The 18,863-nt window shown below is 41.3% G+C and overlaps 1 protein-coding gene across 2 annotated transcripts in view; it reads left to right on the top strand.

The window, feature by feature from the left end:
- FIG4 (FIG4 phosphoinositide 5-phosphatase) overlaps positions 1-14,296 on the top strand; it is a 165,542-nt gene extending 151,246 nt beyond the window's left edge. For both annotated transcript variants that reach the window (XM_054023166.1, XM_054023167.1), the window contains exon 23: positions 13,931-14,296. In XM_054023166.1, the coding sequence (XP_053879141.1) occupies positions 13,931-14,108 (178 nt within the window). In that variant the 3' untranslated portion in view covers positions 14,109-14,296. The remainder of the gene's footprint in view (positions 1-13,930) is intronic.
- Positions 14,297-18,863: the final 4,567 nt, after the last annotated feature.

The following is an 18,863-nucleotide window of genomic DNA, read 5'->3' as shown; positions in this document are numbered from 1 at the left end:
TATTTGGTTTGTAAAATGCTCATTGCTTGAGCATCTTTCAGTTCTAAAACATGGACCCTGGTTTCTTGCAGCCATGGCATCAGTATGTTGTTGGCATTTCAAGTGGTTATTTTGGTCCTGCAGTCCTGGGAACTGCTGCTCTTCCAGCCCATGCTACTGTAATGCAACAACTGGCTTGTAGTAGCATATATCATCTGGCAGAAAGGAATATGCATTTCCTGTCCTCCCCATTCCTTTGAACCTGGGCTGAACCTCACTTTGCATAAAGTGGTCTCTCTCTAGGCAAGGAGAACTCCATGGAGGACTTTTGAGAAGTGAACCAACAGCAGAAGTCTCCAGCAGTTAGTTACTGGTCTCCCAACTTCTGCTAGGATTTTTAATCCTAAAGTTTGTAGGTTGGATGCATTTGCTTGGGCTTGGAGCAGAGCACTAGGGTACTGTTGTTCCCCCCCCCCCCCTTTTTGCTGATTCCCAGAGTTTAGAGGAAAATCAGGCAGCATGAAAGCAATCATGGTGGCTTCCTCATGACTCCCTTTCCTCTGGTTCTCTGAACAATAATGCATCACCACTTACTACTCCTTAAAAACTGCCCTTCAGGTTTTACTTCTATCCCAAGGCCTAGTTAAGCTTCTCAGTCCTTGAACATCTGGCCTGATGGTTTGCATGTTGAGATCATATTTAATTGTAGGTTTCCCACAGAAAGTGTCCTTCTTGATGAAGCCATAACACTGTGCAAAGATTGTTGCTGGGTGGTATGGAGACAAGACAATTTGAAAGAAACAGGGTTACTGCTCAGTAACCTTCCCATGTCAAGGGTACTCTCCCTCAGTCTTCAACTATTACGATCCTGACAATTTCAGTTCTGTGATGGGACATTCGAGCAGCATGAGTTCCTTCAGATAGACATATCCAGCAGTGCAGTGGTGAATAACATGTTCCCAGTTAAGAGTTTTTGCAAAATACTAAGCTTATTCAATAGAGTAGTTCTTCACATAGAGTGTTAGTAAAATGAGCAAAGGGTTTAAATTAAATGATTGGATAAAACAAATACAGTACAAACATTTGGATCATAACATGGGTTTATTAATCAACATTGGCATGTACAAACGTAGTTTTTAAGTATATTTTTAGCATATTGATGTTGCTTGGTGGAAAAAATGAGATTTAGTTTGCTCAGTGCTCAAAATGAAACCCATTTTGCTATCTAAACCCCATCATGTCTAAGAGAAATGGCTTCTGACTCATTAGAGTTTGAGAAATGTCAGCTCTTTAGAAACAAATCAATTAATAAGCGAGGCATCAAATTTGTTCAGTTTGCTTTTTTAGTTTATTATTATTATTTTACTTAGAGTAGGTATGTATAAGTAAGCAAACATATTAGGGTATGTGACTCCTTCTGGTTTAAGATAGTAAAATTGGGTGAATTAATTTAGTGTAGCTGCAGTATTTCCCCTTTCCCTTTATGGTCATATAGGTTCAGATTTTCAAACTAGATTGCCTAAAGATAGATGCACAAATAAGTCAATAGGAGTTGCGGATGGTGTGAAAATTAAGCTATTTATTTAGGCACCCAAATACGAATTTAAATACCTAACTTTAAATACCCATTTCTGAAAATGTGTGCCTTCGTCTTTGGAAAGAGTCTAGAAAGACATCACATTGGTAAATATGAAAAAAACTATTTTCAGAAAAACGGTATTAAAAAAGATCATTTTTCCCCACAGAATTATATACATTAATATATTGCTCATGCTGTTTGCTGTAAAGTAAGCTAAAACAGTGTAGCAGAGACGGATCCTTTTGTGTCCGATCACTTCTGGAAGTTGGTGTGAAAGATTCCATCTGAGCCTGGGATCTTAACTTTCTGTCATTCACAGGACATAATTGTTGTCAACTATTTCTTATCACTGCTTCAAAACTCACTTTCTACTGTATCTGAAAATGCCATTGAGTTTAAAACATATCAGACTTGCACCAAAATATTTTATTAATTATAAGGTTTATTTCATAAGACTTCACTCCTTATCACTAAAATTGCAACATTCTGCATTACATAATAAATATGAGTTGTGTGCAGTTTTAGGCACACATTCTAGAACACTGTACTGCTGTGAAATAATGTCCAGTGATTCCAGCTTCTGTTTTCTTGGGTTTATTGGGACAAAGTTTTCAATACTTAAATTAGGTTGGTGGCGCTCACATATATGAAATAACAAATTTGCACTGAATAGAAGTAGAACATAAGATAAGTTCATGAATACTGTTTTCTTTTTTCTTTTCTTTTTTTTTTTTTGGAAAACTGTTAAAATGTAATTAATATTGATTAACAAGGAAACATAACTTCTTAATAAGACCCTTTAACATTCCAGATTTAGAATCTGGAAGTTCATACCTTATTAATTCAAATATATTATCGTCCAGTAGTCAACACAAACCGCAAGTAAACATTAACTACAGTGATATGCTAGTTATGTTTTCAAGAATAACTAACCATGGTTTCCAGAAAATCATAATGATTTATACTGCTTTCCTTTTAGTTCCTTTTATGTTCTTTCAAAGTTGTTACTCCTACTATATCCATACAACTCTTGCAGTAGATGTTAGGGTTTGATTTCTACCTTAGCTGAAGAGATTACAGTAAATACAACTGAATTACAATATAAAATTTAGGGATGGATTTCTGGTTACCTAGATACTCTTAAGATTAGGCAATTTATGATTTACTGGTGTGAGCTCTTCCTATAAGAGACAGTTTCTCTGAATTTACATATCCCTGATATTTTGGTATGATCTTTACAGGAGTTATAAAGTCGTTCTCCATTTAAAAACTGATAGTAGGAATTAAAATATAACATTGTGCTCTCTTCATTTATTTCTTTATTTTCCCTGAAATTTGAATTGCGATCACAATATATGAAAGATAAATCCCAACAGAAACAATGCCAAGTTTACTGGAATTATCAGAACAGCTTTGCAATTTAGAGTTCCTAACAAAAAGGTGATTAGAAGAGATGGGTCTTTGGTAATTAAACAATAAAGCATAGGCAATTATAGTTTTATATTAAAACAGCACACATGCAGTAGTTGTCTTAGGCAATAAAGAAAGATAGACCGTTCCCTGTATTTGAATACAGTGCACTGTTGCTAAGATACCAACAAAGCGCTAAACAAAGAAATAGCAATATCCTATAACAGGGATCGGCAGTCTTTGGCACGCGATCAATCAGGGAAATCCTGTGGCAGGCCAGGACGGTTTGTTTACCTGCAGCGTCCGCAGGTTCGGCCGATCGCAGCTCCCACTGGCCACGGTTTGCCGTTCCAGGCCAATGGGGGCTGTGGGAAGCGGCATGGGCCAAGGGATGAGCTGGCTGCTGCTTCCCGCAACCCCCATTGGCCTGGAACAGTGAACCGCAGCCAGTGGGAGCTGCAATCAGCCGAACCTGTGGACGCTGCAGGTAAACAAACAGTCCCGTCCTGCCACAGGATTTCCCTGATGGCTGCATGCCAAAGGTTGCTGGTCCCTGTCCTATAATAAAAGCATACGGTGGGTGAAAATTGTGTATAGCATAGGAAATTTTAAATATACCCTAATGTGAGGACATACTAAACAAAGATGACTGGAGAGAACTGAATGATCAATGAGGGGGGAGTCATAGTAAAACCAGCTGAAATTTACAATGTGTGTGAAAGTGTATCATTAAATCCAAGTAGCTGCTTTCCTTGCAAATTTTATATAAAACTTACCTAATTGTGACTATCCCATACCACTATTAAAATCTGGTGTTATTTAAAGGGGCAAATTGGATTGTGGCTGAAGAATATCAACGTATGTGGAATGACCTTATTACAGGCTTAGCTATAGAGACTAGGATCTGTGGGTGATGGCTCTCATGCCCCTATTTCTTTCTCCCCATCTCAAACCACTGAATGGTAGAGAATAAGAATTTCATGGTTTTATTTTTCTCTCATCCTTTATTTCTGGAGACCTCAGAGTTGACTTATGATGGTTTGACTTCTCATTCATAAGCGGAAACCTTGATGGGAGCAGCCTCTCACAGCCTAGTTCATCCACTTGAACAAAGTTTTATGGTTGTGTGGGAATGTAGTGTCTCAGAATCATGTAATCTGAAGCTCTAGAACGCCTCAAGGCTAGCTTTTATGTGGTTTCCTTTCTATTTAAGATTCATTTATTGCAAAATTATTTGGTACTAATAGTTAAAATTAAAGGTCTGGCTTCATAAATGACTCCGTATCAAAGTAGTGCAGTCTGCCTAGAATTCTGTTACACATGTGCAACCTATATGGCATATAAATGCAGAACTCAATATCCTGTAAAGGCATCTTATGCTGAGGTGTATCATGACTTTTACTAATAATTGCTGGGCAAGTATAGTTCCTCCTCTCCCGAACTTGGTTTGGGATGAAATCAAGTTTGTGGTCATTTACCAGGAAACTGTGACTGCAACAGTTAACTTGTAATATCTACCATCCAGTACAGCATATGTGCTCTCAGCCCCAGTAGAGATGTAGCACAATATCGATGTATATTTTTGCCATCAGGTGAGATCTCTGTACTAAAAATGGTGTGCACTTGTAGAAGAATCAGGAAGCCTGTTAAAGCTTTTCCTTATGTGCGTGTAATGCCATGGCCACTACCCGAACTGCCACGGCCAGAGGTATCTCTGCAGTGCCCTGTCCAGCTGCCCTGTTTTCCTCTTCTTCGGGGCTCCTTAAACTCCACTGTCTTGCTTATCCACTCACAGCCCTTCTTGGGGTTTGGTTTCTTTATTGACACAAAATTCCAAAAAGCAAACCCATAAGATCTTCCCCTCAGCCTTAAGCTGGGCACAGCCCCTGCTCCCTGTGGTATGGCCCTTCCTGCCACCTGAGCAGCCACCTTCTTCAGGAACCACTGCAGAAGACCACTTCTCCCATCAGTTTCACTCTGCAGTTCCCCTTCTAACATTGCTCTTGCTGAACTCCTTCTGACCTTTTATAGCCCAGGTGCAGCCCTGCCTCCTGAATTGGTTCAAGTGGGAGCACCTGCTGTGGCACAAGGGAGCTAGACCTATTTCAATGACGGGGGACCAGCCACCTTGTGGTATACCTCCCCCCTCAGGGCCTTGCCACATCAAAGGCAGGTTCTCCAGTTCTGGCTTCATTTTAACTCAACTGGCTGATCTCAAAAGTAATTTCTCTCTCTCTCTCTCTCTCTCTGAGTACTCTCTGCCCATCAGACATCTGGAGATGAAGTCCACCCCTTTTATCCTCTAGCATTTCATTTGGAATGCCAAGCCCTGTTTGTCAGCCACTGACTTATCCCTCTCTTCCAGGGCCTATCACTTGGCTTCTTTCACAGTGGCCAATTCCATTTGGTGGTTCTCAGACAAGGAGAGCAAAGCTCTCAGATTCACTCCTCTCAGTGTTGTATTAGCTTGGCAGCTGTAACTGGTGCTGCCATAACTGCAGAGTCTGCCCCAGCCTACAGTTGCATGGCTTTCCTAATGAGCTCTCCCAGCTCATTAGCCTCCTCTTGCATCCTCTGGTTCATTTTCTTTGCTTGGGGTATGAGCCTGTACATCTCAAAATTCTGGTTCAGTTCTTTCTCTACAACCTTGATTAAGGGAAAGATCTGTCCTTCCTGCCCATGTACCTCTGCCAGCAGATTAAACAACTTCTGCCCTTGGAGATTCTGATGCTGTAAACTGCCCCTTGGCCCTTATCTCCACTGGCCTTTGTAGTGAGATCTGCTCCACCCTGTTCTCCGTTTGGCCCCTCTGCCTGGGGAATTACTTCTGTTGGTCTGCCAGCCTCTCTGCCTCTCATAGACACTATTTTCCTCGTGTTCATTGCTCATAAGAGGGGGGTCTGTGTCCCACTTTCTCACACCTGAAACACACAGTCCATCTCTTTCCCCTCTTGGTCCATACCTCCCAATGATCACCTTGCTACCTGAGGCACCGTGATCCTTGTGCCCAGGTTTCCCAAAGTGGGAACTCTTCATGGGCAATACCTTCAGATGTGCCTCATTTCCTCACAGCAAAAACACACAATCTTTGAGTACACCCCTGCCCTTGCACCTTCCTGGGCCTGAATGACAATGGAGGACCTCCCAGGGTCTGCCCAATTTCTTCTGTGCCCAGCACTGTACAGCACATCTTAGTCACAGCTCAGATGGGGCAAGTTCCTCATATGCCCCACTTACCCTCAGGCAAAACATACCCTCTGTGAGGCCATTGTATCTGGGATCTCTGACCTTCTTCCCTCCGCAAGATCCCCATTAGGTAACATTGCTGTGTCTCATGCCTGGTCAGTCACTAGCATCACTGCCCATTGTTCTTATGCCTGACTGCTTGCTGAAACTGGATCAGGAACTCTTACAGTTGCTGCCATCCCTCCATGGTCTAACTTGGGTGGGTAAACATCTCCCCTTCAAAAAAAATATAAGCTCAGAACTTTTCAGCTCCATTATTCCTCCTTGACATGAGGGGGCTTGTGGATCCTGCTGACTACACCAGTTGAAATACCATGGCCACCAACTGAACACCACTCTGTGGCCAGTGGTGCCTCTTGAGTGCTCTACCCCTCTTTTCCCTCCTTCAGGGTTCCTTAAATAATAACTCCACACACTCTTGCTCATCCTCTCAAAGCCCCTCATTGCTTTAATTAACACCAGATGCCAAAAAAAGCAAACAGAAAAACAAATCTTCCATTCAGCCTTAAACTGAGCACAGCCCCTCCTCCCTGAGGTATTGTTCCATGCTGCTGCTTGAGCAGACAACTCCTTTCTTCAGGGACCACTGCAGGAGAGATGCTTGAGTTCAGGATCCTGACAAAAGGAAAAAGGGAGAGTAGCAAAATACGGACCCTGAACTTCAAAAAAACAGATTTTGCAACTGATGGGCAAAATCCCCTGGGAGGCTAATATGAGGGGGAAAGGAGTCCGGGAGAGCTGGCTGTATTTTAAAGAAGCCTTATTGAGGGTGCAGGAACAAACCATCCCAATGTGCAGAAAGAATAGCAAATATGGCAGGTGACCAGCTTGGCTTAACAGAGAAATCTTCGGTGAGCTTAAACAAAAAAAGGAAGCTTACAAGAAGTGGAAACTTGAACAGATGACTAGGAAGGAATATAAAAATATTGCTCGAGCATGCAAGGGTATAATCAGGAAGTCCAAAGCACAATTGGAGTTGTGCTAGCAAGGGATGTGAAGGGTAACAAGAAGGGTTTCTACAGCTATGTTAGCAACAAGAAGGAGGTCAGGGAAAGCGTGGGACCCTTACTGAGTGGGGGAGGCAACCTAGTGACCGATGTTGTGGAAAAAGCTGAAGTACTCAATGCTTTTTTTTGCCTCAGTCTTCACAGATAAGGTCAGCTCCCAGACTGCTGCACTGGGCAGCACAGTATGGGGAGGAGGTGAGCAGCCCTCAGTGGTGAAAGAACAGATTAAGGACTATTTAGAAAAGCTGGACATGCACGAGTCCATGGGGACGGATGCATCCAAGGGTGCTGAGGGAGTTGGCTGATGTGATTGCAGAGCCATTGGCCATTCATTATCTTTGAAAACTCCTGGCGATTGGGGGAGGTCCCAGATGATTGGAAAAAGGCAGATATAGTGCCCATCTTTAAAAAGGGGAAGGAGGAGTATCTGGGGAATTACAGCCTCACCTAAGTCCCCAGAAAATTCATGGAGCAGGTCCTCAAAGAATCCATTTTGAAGCACTTGGAGGACAGAAAGATGATCAGAAACAGTCAACGTGGATTCACCAAGGGCAAGTCATGCCTGACCAACCTGATTGCCTTCTATGATGAGATAACTGGCTCTGTGGATACGGGGAAAGCGGTGAACGTGATATACTTCGACTTTATCAAAGCTTTTGATACGGTCTCCTACAGTATTCTTGCCAGCAAGTTAAAGTAGTATGGATTGGATGAATGGACTATAAGGTGAATAGAAACCTGGCTAGATTGTCGGGCTCAACGGATAGCAATCAATGGCTTGATGTCTAGTTGGCAGCCAGTATCAAGCGGAGTGTCCTAGGGGTCTGTCTGGGGTTGGGTTTGTTCAATATCTTCATTAATTATGTGGATTGTGGGATGGATTGCATCCTCAGCAAGTTTGTGGATGACACTAAGCTTGGGGGAGAGGTAGATACATTGGAAGGTAGGGATAGGGTCCAGAGTGCCCTAGACAAATTGAAGGATTGGGCCAAAAGAAATCTGATGAAGTTCAACAAGAACAAGTGCAGAGTCCTGCACTTGGGATGGAAGAATCCCATGCACTGCTACAGGCTGAGGACCGACTGGCTAAGCGGCAGTTCTGCAGAAAAGGACCTGGGGATTACAGTGTATGAGACCCTGGATATGAGTCAACAGTGTGTCCTTGCTGCCAACAAGGCTAATGGCGTATTGGGCTGAATTAGTAGGAGCATTGCCATCAGATCGAGGGAAGTGATTATTCCCCTCTATTTTCCACTCGAGAGGCCACATCTGGAGTACTGCATCTGGTTTTGGGAGGGCCCACTACAGAAAGGATGTGGACAAGTTGGAGAGAGTCCAGCGGAGGGCAACAAAAATGATTAGGGGGTTGGGGCACATGCCTTATGAGGAGAGGATGAGGGAACAGGGTTTATTTAGTCTACAGAAGGGAAGAGTGAGGGGGGATTTGATAGCAACCTTCAACTACCTGAAGGGGGGTTCCAAAGAGGATGGAGCTGGGCTGTTCTCAGTGGTGGCAGATGACAGAAGAAGGAGCAATGGTCTCAAGTTGCAGTGGGGGAGGTCTAGGTTGGATATTAGGAAAAACTATTTCACTAGGAGGGTGGTGAAGCACTGGAATGGGTTACCTAGGGAGGTGGTGGAATCTCCATCCTTAGAGGTTTTTAAGGCCCGGTTTGACAAAGCCCTGGCTGGGATGATTTAGTTAGTGTTGGTCCTGCTTTGAGCAGGGGTTTGGACTAGATGACCTCCTGAGATCTCTTCCAACCATAATCTTCTATGATTCTGTCTCCCTGCATTTTCACTCTGCAGTTCACTTTCTAGCACTGCTCTCACTGAATTCCCTTTCTCTGCTTATAGCCCAAGTGCAGCACCACCCCCTTAATTGGCTCAACTGGGAGCATCTGTTCCGGCACAGGGGACCAGCCATCCTGTGACAGTGCACAAAATCTTTTTGAAGTCAAATGCATATATGTGGCCTCTGTTATTTAGAATGAGACATTTAGGTCCAATTCTGCCCTCTGGTCTACCAATTCAATCCTGTTGACTTCACTAGAGATGTAGGGATGTAAGTGAAGGCAGAATTTGGCTCTAAATTTAGTCTCCTACATTATTCTATTCAATCTGTGCAGTTGTAGTAGCTAATTTTTATATTGCTGTTTAAGTGCTATAGTATATTTTATATGAAGGGAACATAGGATTTCTTCTTTACATCCTTTTCATTAAACAGCTTGTTAATCCATTTGAAATTTTAGCTTGAATGAGACCTTTTGTTACCTTAACTCTAAGTCTGTTGTTTTAAATTAAAGGCTTAATTTTTACCTAACAGTCCCACTGAATTATATTTGTAGTCATGCTTAAATTTGTGCACATGCAAAAATGTTTGTAGCATCAGGGCCTTAATGTAATAACTCCTGAACTTTGATACTCTCACAAAATACCACAAGCGAAATCTTTTTCATATTTCTGACACCTGTTTTGTTGCATTCTGTTAGAACAGGGAAGAAATATTGTGATGTCTTTTGACTTCGGCAGAATCATTGCCAAAAATGAATTTTAATGTCTTTGACACAATCTTGAAGACCAACCTTATGGAAGTTGAGAGAGAAAGTGAAATTTGAATTTTAATGTGCTTTCAGCAGGGACACCAGCTGACAGGTAGTTTTGTCTGCTCTTCATCCTTTCAGAAACAAATGATCATTATTAAAAAGGAGACACTAAATAGTTTTGAACAAGTCTCTGATATTTGGTGGCTTTTGTTATGGGATTTGTTCCCCAAATGCCTCTTCCAGTCTGGGATCAAATGACTCTTTGCACACTAATCGTTTGAAATCAAGCTATAATAAAAAAAATGATCCTTATGTTTCTATGGCTTTTGAACTATAGATTGATCTAAATCTCCTTATGTTGACTGTCATGCGAACAGTAAGTGGTTCAGTATTTTGCTCATGTATTATTATAGTATTCTAGGGTTACCATACGTCCGTTTTTTCCCGGACATGTCCGGCTTTTCGGCAGTCAAACCCCCATCCGGGGGGAATTGCCAAAAAGCTGAACGTGTCCAGGAAAAATACCGGCCGGGCACTTCCTCTCCCGCGGCTGCTCTGCTCCTCCCCTGACTCAGATTTCGGCTCTGTTTAAGAGCCAAGCTGCCCGAGCCAGTGCTACCGGCTTTGGGCAGCCCCCGTGCCTCCAGACCCCGAGCCGCCGGCCGGGCACTTCCCTTCCCGGGCTCCAGCTGCTCTGCTCCGGCGGCGCAGGGTCCAGAGGCACGGGGGCTGCCTGAAGCCAGTAGCGCTGGCTCGGGCAGCTTGGCTCTTAAACAGAACCGAAGAGTCAGGGGAGGAGCAGAGCAGCTGGAGCCCGGGAGGGGAAGTGCCCGGCCGGGGGCGCAGGGTCCGGAGGCATAGGGGCTGCCCGAAGCCCGAGCGCTACCGGCTTCATGGTTTGTCGGGCAGCCTCCAGACCCTGCGCCCCCAGCTGGGCGCTTCCCCTCCCGGGCTCCAGCTGCGCTGGGGAAGCGCTGGCTGGGGGTGCAGGGTCTGGAGGCTGCCCGGCAAACCGTGAAGCCGGTAGCGCTCGGGCAGCCCTTTTCGCGTGGCTGGGAGGGAGGAGGGGGAGTTAGGGCGGGGACTTTGGGGAAGGGGCGGAGTTGGGGTGGGGGTGGGGAAGGGGCGGGGCCAGGGCCTGTGGAGTGTCCTCTTTCTTTATTTTTTTAAATAGGGTAATCCTAAGTATTCAAAATATTAAATTAACTGGATTCAGTTATGTAAAAATCACACTATTTCAAAATTTGAAAATATAGAAATTCAAAGGTGTAAAATACGTTATTTTTCATATTGAAAATTAAAACATTTTCATTTATATTTTTTGTTGCATCTGAAGGGTTTGAATTGGTTTATGCAAACACACTGCACCATCTTCATAGCCCCCTTGAGAAATTTCGCACCACTATGGAGCATTCAGAATTTATCATCCTTCAACAATAAAATAAAGTTTCTAAAATAAGAGAGAAAGTGTCAGATAGTTTTAATAGAGATCATGTTTTGAGAACTGTCTCAAAAATTAGGCCATGTTCATACTGACAATAGAACTATGATTACACTTAAGATCACCCATAGAAGGGTACAGAAAAGCTTTGTGCTTAAATAACTGGCACATTCAATATAGAATATTAATTGCACTGAATTTCTTAACAGTTGTGTTTTTTGTCTTCTGCATTGTATGTCTGCAACAAGGGTTGAAAAAACAGAATTTTTTAATACTATTAAGAGCTATCATAGCATTAGACAGTATAATTGAATAGTAAATAAGTGCTTTTGAAAATGAGCTAGTTCTGCAAAACCTTTAATCTAAATCAGAAAAAATTCTTTTGGAAATAAGTGAATCTGTTTGAAATTAGAGCTGATTTTTTTGTCAAGAAACTAAAATCAGGTCCCCAAAATACCTGTCTTTAAGGACTTTTAAAAGATTAACAATTCCCTTAATGTTCTAAGGTGACTGAACAAAATGGGTTTTCAGATTAATTTAAGAAGTCTGAGAACTCTGGTCTGAATAGAATTATTTTTAATGCAACGTATTCTTTCATGAGCAGCTGAATGTAGAATTATACATTTTTGAGCCATGTGTATTGTATTGATTCACTAACTAGAGACAGTGGTTGGATCTCTGCACTCATGGAGGCCCAGGCAACCCCAGAGGTAGCAGGAGAGGGCAAGGCCAAGGGTCTGACCCTATACTGGCTCACAGATTGAGACCAGCATGCACTGCTAAGCACAGCAATGTCACAATCCATTTGGGGCTATTGCCAACTGCCATAATTTAAAGCAGCTTATATGCTACTCTAAACAATGTAGAGAAAGCATAGAGTTGATCTGTGAATCAGGGAACCACAACTTGATCCTTTTGAAGCTTGTGCCTCACTACTACGTCCTGTGGAAATTGGATGCAACAAAATCTAAGCCATAGTTTCTTCCATGTCCCTTTTAAAGATTATTCCCTATGTTTAACTACTTTTCGTTCAGTGCTACAGCACCCAGTACAGTGGAGCCTGATTGATGACTGGGCCTCCTATGTGCTACTGCAATACAGATATTCTATATAATAAGATTCCAGGATTGTTACACTCTTCGTGTCAGTCTGAAACCTAGAATTTCTGCTGAGTCAGTGTGAAGCAATGGAAAAACAGTACTAGCATGGTTGAGAACTCTTTGTTTAGAATATCACTATGTTCAGTAATCACTGTGATCTGTTACTGTCCAGTTTTTTAGTAGTCAGAATTTGGGGCTTTTTTACACTTACACCCATATGACAGCACAGGCTTTCACCTAGAAATAAAATTGAAATTTTGTTGGTGTTAAACTGGGTGGTACCAGATTTGCTTTCCTGCTAAAAGAAAATGTATACTAAACAATTAGCTTTGACAGCAGGATGTTGCTATGATTTCATAAACTATAAGCCCATGCAGGACAACGATAACATCTATCTATGTTTGTACAACACCTAGCACAATGGCACTGAGATCTATTTTTCAGCCTCTCGGTGCTACCACAATATAAACAATAAATATATTAATAATAATATAAACTTATCTGCAGCTGCTAAACTGACAGAAGCCTATTTAATACGTGTGGAGATGGAGACGTTCTTGTCCAAACTTAAAATCACAGTGTTCCAATGAATAATGGTCCTGAGTTTATTTTTAAAGTTCTTTATAAAGCAGATATTTCAGCAGTCAGTTTTTAACAGACATCCAGAAGGTGTGAGCCAGAACATATGAAGCTGATGATTTAGAGAATTGGAACAATCCCCTTGAAACTTATGTGCCAGATTTCTGATTACTGGGAAATATTTTCTTGTTCCTGATTAGCAGTTACAGGAGGATTTTTTCAAATGTTCTAGACAACTCATAAGGTCTGTATACACTTCCGGGGTGTGATTCCCAACTTGAGGAGACATACTTGCACTAGCGTTACTCGAGCTAGCGAGCTAAAAATAGAGTGTAGCCATGGCAACGAGAGCTGCAGGAGGGGCTAGCTGTCCTGAATACATGCCTATTAGAGACTGCAGGCACATACTGAGGGTGGCTAGCCTGTCCTGCCACTTGCACCACGGTGGCTACATTCTATTTTCAGCACGTCTGCTAGCTTGATTACAGCTAGCCTGGGTATGAATTCAGCTTGAAGGGTCGACATGCCCTATAGTTCCATCAGACAGTTTTTCCTTAAACTTGATCTTAAATTGTGGCTTCTAATAAATCAAGTTGCATTCACACAAAACAGTTAATGTATAGGTTGTGATTGTACTGTACCTTTTGATGACAACATGTTAACCACTGATTAATCGGTTACTAAATCCAAACCCAAAATCTCACCTTTTGACAGCATACAGTTTAACTTGCTTCTCTTTACTGAGCAACTGTGGTATTTTATTTTAATATTAAAGTATTTAATATTTAAATATTGCTGCTGAAAATAAACATACAGTTTATTGTTTGGGAGTAATAGTTCTTATAATAACTAAGGTTGGTTATTAATGCTACTGGAGTTTTAGATACAATATGAAAATGATATACAGTGCATTCTCTTTCAGAGTTTGTTCACTTAATATGTATTGTAAACAAAATTAATTGAGGTGCTACACTGCAATTGATGTGTAATGTTGCTGATTTTAGACCTAATGCTAAAGGACTGTTTGGTTTTGACTTTTACAGAATACACATCTCCTCTTTTTCCCAAGACAACATTTATGAAGTCCAGCCTCCTAAAGTAGATAAGAAATCAATTGATATCTTCCATGCTCACATTCAGGCTGGCAGAGGCACCATGCAGCCACTGGTAAAAGAAGACATCCTCATGTACAGAGAGTACATTAGAAACCGATATATGTGAAAACAGACTGGATTCAACTGCTTAGCATTGCTGGAGCGATGATACAAATCAATTTAGAAAGCAAGTCCAAGTTCGGCTATTTTGTGGTGGTAAAACAGCAGCAATTATTTATCAACCTGTATCTTTCTGAATGATTTCATTTTTGAGATATTGTATGCTTTGCAAAAATAAAAATGTGACTGAAGATGTATTCTGTTTGATTGGAAAAATAACAGTGTGTCTAAAATCAGAAAAACTAAATACAGCTGCAATTAAATATATCGTAATTTGAGATAAGAAAGTAAACAGAGTATTTAAACTTCGCATTAATTTTGTTGCATACAGTTGTAGTTTCAAGAAAAAAACTTAACTACCACAAAAAGAACAGGAGTACTTGTGGCACCTTAGAGACTAACAAATTTATTAGAGCATAAGCTTTCGTGGGCTACAGCCCAGTTCTTCGGATGCATATAGAGTGGAACATATATTGAGGAGATATATATATACACACATACAGAGAGCATGAACAGGTGGGAGTTGTCTTACCAACTCTGAGAGGCCAATTAAGTAAGAGAAAAAAACTTTTGAAGTGATAATCAAGCTAGCCCAGTACAGACAGTTTGATAAGAAGTGTGAGAATACTTACAAGGGGAGCTAGATTCAATGTTTGTATTGGCTCAGCCATTCCCAGTCCTTATTCAATCCTGAGTTGATTGTATCTAGTTTGCATATCAATTCCAGCTCAGCAGTCTCTCGTTGGAGTCTGTTTTTGAAGTTTTTCTGTTGTAAGATAGCCACCCGTAGGTCTGTCATTGAATGGCCAGACAGGTTAAAGTGTTCTCCCAATGGTTTTTGAGTATTATGATTCCTGATGTCAGATTTGTGTCCATTAATTCTTTTGCGTAGAGACTGTCTGGTTTGGCCAATGTACATGGCAGAGGGGCATTGCTGGCACATGATGGCATATAGCACATCTACCAGTGTGGATTTCTGTCAGATTCCTTTGAAGTATAGTGACATTATAATTCTTGTGACTCAGTAAACAATTTTGAGGAATGAATGCTCACTCTACTTATAGAGACCAGTTTCAGACCATAAAATAGCAGCTTCAGTCAAGGTTCAGAAAGATGGGCTCTGCCTGATGTACTGAGAGATCTCTTGATCAACTGGATACCAGTCTCTGGACTGGTTTAAAAAGTCAGCGAATTAATAACTTTGAGAAACTGAATACTGACTCCCAGGCAAGCATGGCCACAACTACAATTACTAGCTGCTGCCAGCAGACTGAAGCTTCAGATATGTGGCTGCATACTGAAAAGCGTATTCTAATGTTTACAGAGTAAGGAACTGCTCTCGTAAGTCAGTAAAATGATTTATTAAAGTAATTGTGTATGTTTGTGCTAGATAACCATAAATGGGATGTACAGTGTTGCGCACTACTTCCTGCCTTTTGAGCTTATGCAACCAATGGTTTATGGGAGGGGAAAGAACTGGGGTACAACAGTGTTCTCTCATTGTCTACATCATGCAAATTATATGAAAATTGAGGTCCCCATTAGCTCAGGGAATAGCAGGTGTCAGGAATATATGTAGGCAAAACCATTGTATCTGGTGCTTTAGCAAATGAGTTTATAAGGGTGGGAGTGATAACTATTTCCCATAAATCACTATTGCTACCAAATACAATTTGTTTTGATTGTGTGCTGTTAACTGGCTCCCAACTTGACACTCAGTAGACATGTGCCACAGTCACCACAAGTAGTCCTTACAGAGCTCACAATCAGCCATTTACAAGCTCTTGAAAATTCCAACAATAATTATTTTACCAGTTGGGCCCTTCATGTATTCTTGAGAGCATGAGTTTGTCTTTAGCAGAGACACGAACGAAATATCAACTCTGATAACACTTAGACTGCAACTGTCAGTTTGAATTATCTCTAGAAAATACATCTGCTAAGAGTGCTTTGCACTCTTTTGTCCAACATAAACAGTATTTTACAAGCAATCAAATACCCACTGCTGAAAACAACTAGGATGAAATCCTAGCCTCATTGAAGACAATACAAGCTTTGTTGTTGACTTCAATGGTGCCAGGATTTCCGTTCTAGTGTTTTGTGTTGCAAAGTGTAAGAGTAAATAGACTTCAAAGAATACATAGACGCTATCTAAGGTTATGCCTCTCTATTCTGTACACATGTATTCAGCTTTTAAGTGATTAATATCACATTTCCATTTTAATGAGTAATGTCTGTTAATACAGTGAAAATAGATAATTACAACTGCAATTTACGTCTTCCCGCACAGGAAATTTGCTGTTTTGTAATGCATTACTTTTGTTAAATAGACAAAGTATTTTGTTTAATAAGGCACTGTAACAGAGTGGTTTGCCCCTGGAGGCTGGGACGAACCAACCCTGATTACAGAATGAGGCACACCTGGATTGGATCAGGTGATTCCCTATAAAAAGCAGCAGGTCGCTCCAGTGAAGGAGGAAGCTCAAAAAATTGTGGAAGAGTCTGCAGAGAATATGAAAAGGCTCCTGCAGGGAAGACTCTGAGACCAGGGGAGTTGTCCCAGGCAGAGAGGACTGAGAGAGGCCCTGACCAAGCAGGAGGGAGGTTGCAAAAGACTGGAAGGAGGAAGAGAGAACTTGGGTTGTGTGGACTTATGAATGGACCTTGGGGTTTTTTGAGGTTTAATTTCAGTTTATTTTATATTAACAAACCCAATCCCCAAGAAGAGGTATTTTTTACCCTGAAAAAGCCTGAAGTGAAGTTTATTTGAACAGTTCATGAGAGGAAACTAAGGCAGGCTGCCTATAGCGTGACCATAGGCCACAAGTAGGCACTTGGAAGAAGCCAGCTGTTAACAGGTACAATAAATCTTTATTTCATTGCTGTTAAAAAATTCTATTTGAATTTTCCCACCTAGTGTCTGCCATTTATCCACAAATTAGGCAGTAGAGCGAAACAAATTGTTCCACTTCCTTCTTCAGCAGCTGCAATCTTTGCAACATGTAGGTATTTTAATAATAATTTTAGAAGTTTCAGAAAAGAAAAGAGTACACTTAAAACTGTTTTGCAGGAAGAGGGCTGCACGGTTTGGTTTTTTTCCTATTTGTACATTGGGAATCCCCTTGTTAATGTCCCATTACATGTTTCGTGGCATGGTAATTTTGTACTGCTGTTGTCCTCGTACATCTTTTACTCTGTTTATATTCTTCTCGTTTCTCTCTTGATTTTGAATGGATATAAAAGACAAGTAAGTACTAACTGTCTGTGAAAATCTGAGTATGTAAGTTGTACTCATCACCATGGTATCTCCATATAAAGAGGTCTGTGGACCTCTATTGTCAAATAATAATCTGTCTGCATACAACCGATCTACTGCAAGCTATTGGGATAGTTCAGATTGCTACTGCACGCTAGCTACAGTGTATGTTAAAAGAAACTTCCAGCTGAGTAGTGGCTAAGACAAGAAAAACTTCCCTTTAACTCTGTCAAGAATGCTGCTCCCTGACCAGCATAAGGAATCTGTTCAGTTGAACAAGGAGGTATATTTGTTGTACACATAGTAAGTCTAGCTGGGGGAAGGACGCTGCTAAGCAGCTAAATCTGTAAGCATTTCTAAAACGCCTATTATTGTGGTACCTCAGATTAGGTCCAAATCTTCAGATGTGCCTGCACTTTGCCATATAAGAAATCATTATTATATACATATAATATTAATATTTTTGCAGGAGAAATAGGTGGAATGTGGAGAGGAATGGGAGTGTGTTTTACCAGCTGTCCCTCTCTGTGGATTAAAGTGGTGTTTTTTTCACTTAACTGTTAACAATCTTCTTGTAGTATTTATCTTTATGGACCGATAAAGATGTAAAGTCATTTCACCTGAGAAAAGTGTTATCCTTCTTCCAAAAGACATTAAATCACTTCTCATCTGTTGGAGAATGCATTGAGGTAACATACCAAATTGTGCAGCCTGGATAGATGAGTTCAGATTCTTTCCTTTATCAAGAGCTGTTCTCAATCTGAGGATGAGGGTGTATAGCCATCAGAGACGTGGTTATGATTCCATTCTTGGACCAATCTACATTGGCCCCAGCTCCAACGTTTAAGGGCTTATCTGCCCCCCTCCCACCATGACTTGCCCCATATTCCAGGGGGTACAGAGAGGCTGGCATAGGACCTGGCTGTGCTGGCTCTATACCTCCTGGACGCTGCTCATCTGAGGACATGTGGGGTCTTTCCCATTCCCTTTGTGCTACAGTAGTTGACTTGGACCAAAGAGTCTCATATTTGCTGTATTCTTTCCCTCTAATTCCGTTGGATTTCTCTCCATAGAAATATTTAATACTATCCATATCTTCAGAGAAAGAAACTCCCAAGCTGAACCTGCTCTTTCAAAGGATTTAATACATTGTGAAGTGTGACCTTTCATATGTTGGTGTCAAGTCAATTCACTTTGTCGATTTTATCCTATAAGCCTGCAATACCATTACTGGAGGAAATTAATAGAGTTTAAAATTCCATTCTAAACTATAGTCTGTAAAGAGCTTTGGGCTCTGTCTGCATGAAAGGCACTAGGAAAATGTAAAGGTGTTATAATTACATCACTTCATTACAGTATTCAAACCTCACAGCATGTACCACCACTAATTTCTTGATTTATTAGAATCTGAAATCTCAACCTAGCTAATGCCAAGAACGCTAAAAGCTGTGTTATCCGGCACTTTACCAACCGGAACGCTCTATAAACTGGCATTTCTGATCTTCA

The sequence above is a fragment of the Malaclemys terrapin genome, chromosome 3, assembly GCF_027887155.1.
Source record: "Malaclemys terrapin pileata isolate rMalTer1 chromosome 3, rMalTer1.hap1, whole genome shotgun sequence".
Taxonomy (NCBI): domain Eukaryota; kingdom Metazoa; phylum Chordata; order Testudines; family Emydidae; genus Malaclemys; species Malaclemys terrapin.
The sequence above is the reverse complement of the archived record's forward strand: the minus strand, read 5'-3'. Positions and strand labels throughout refer to the sequence as shown.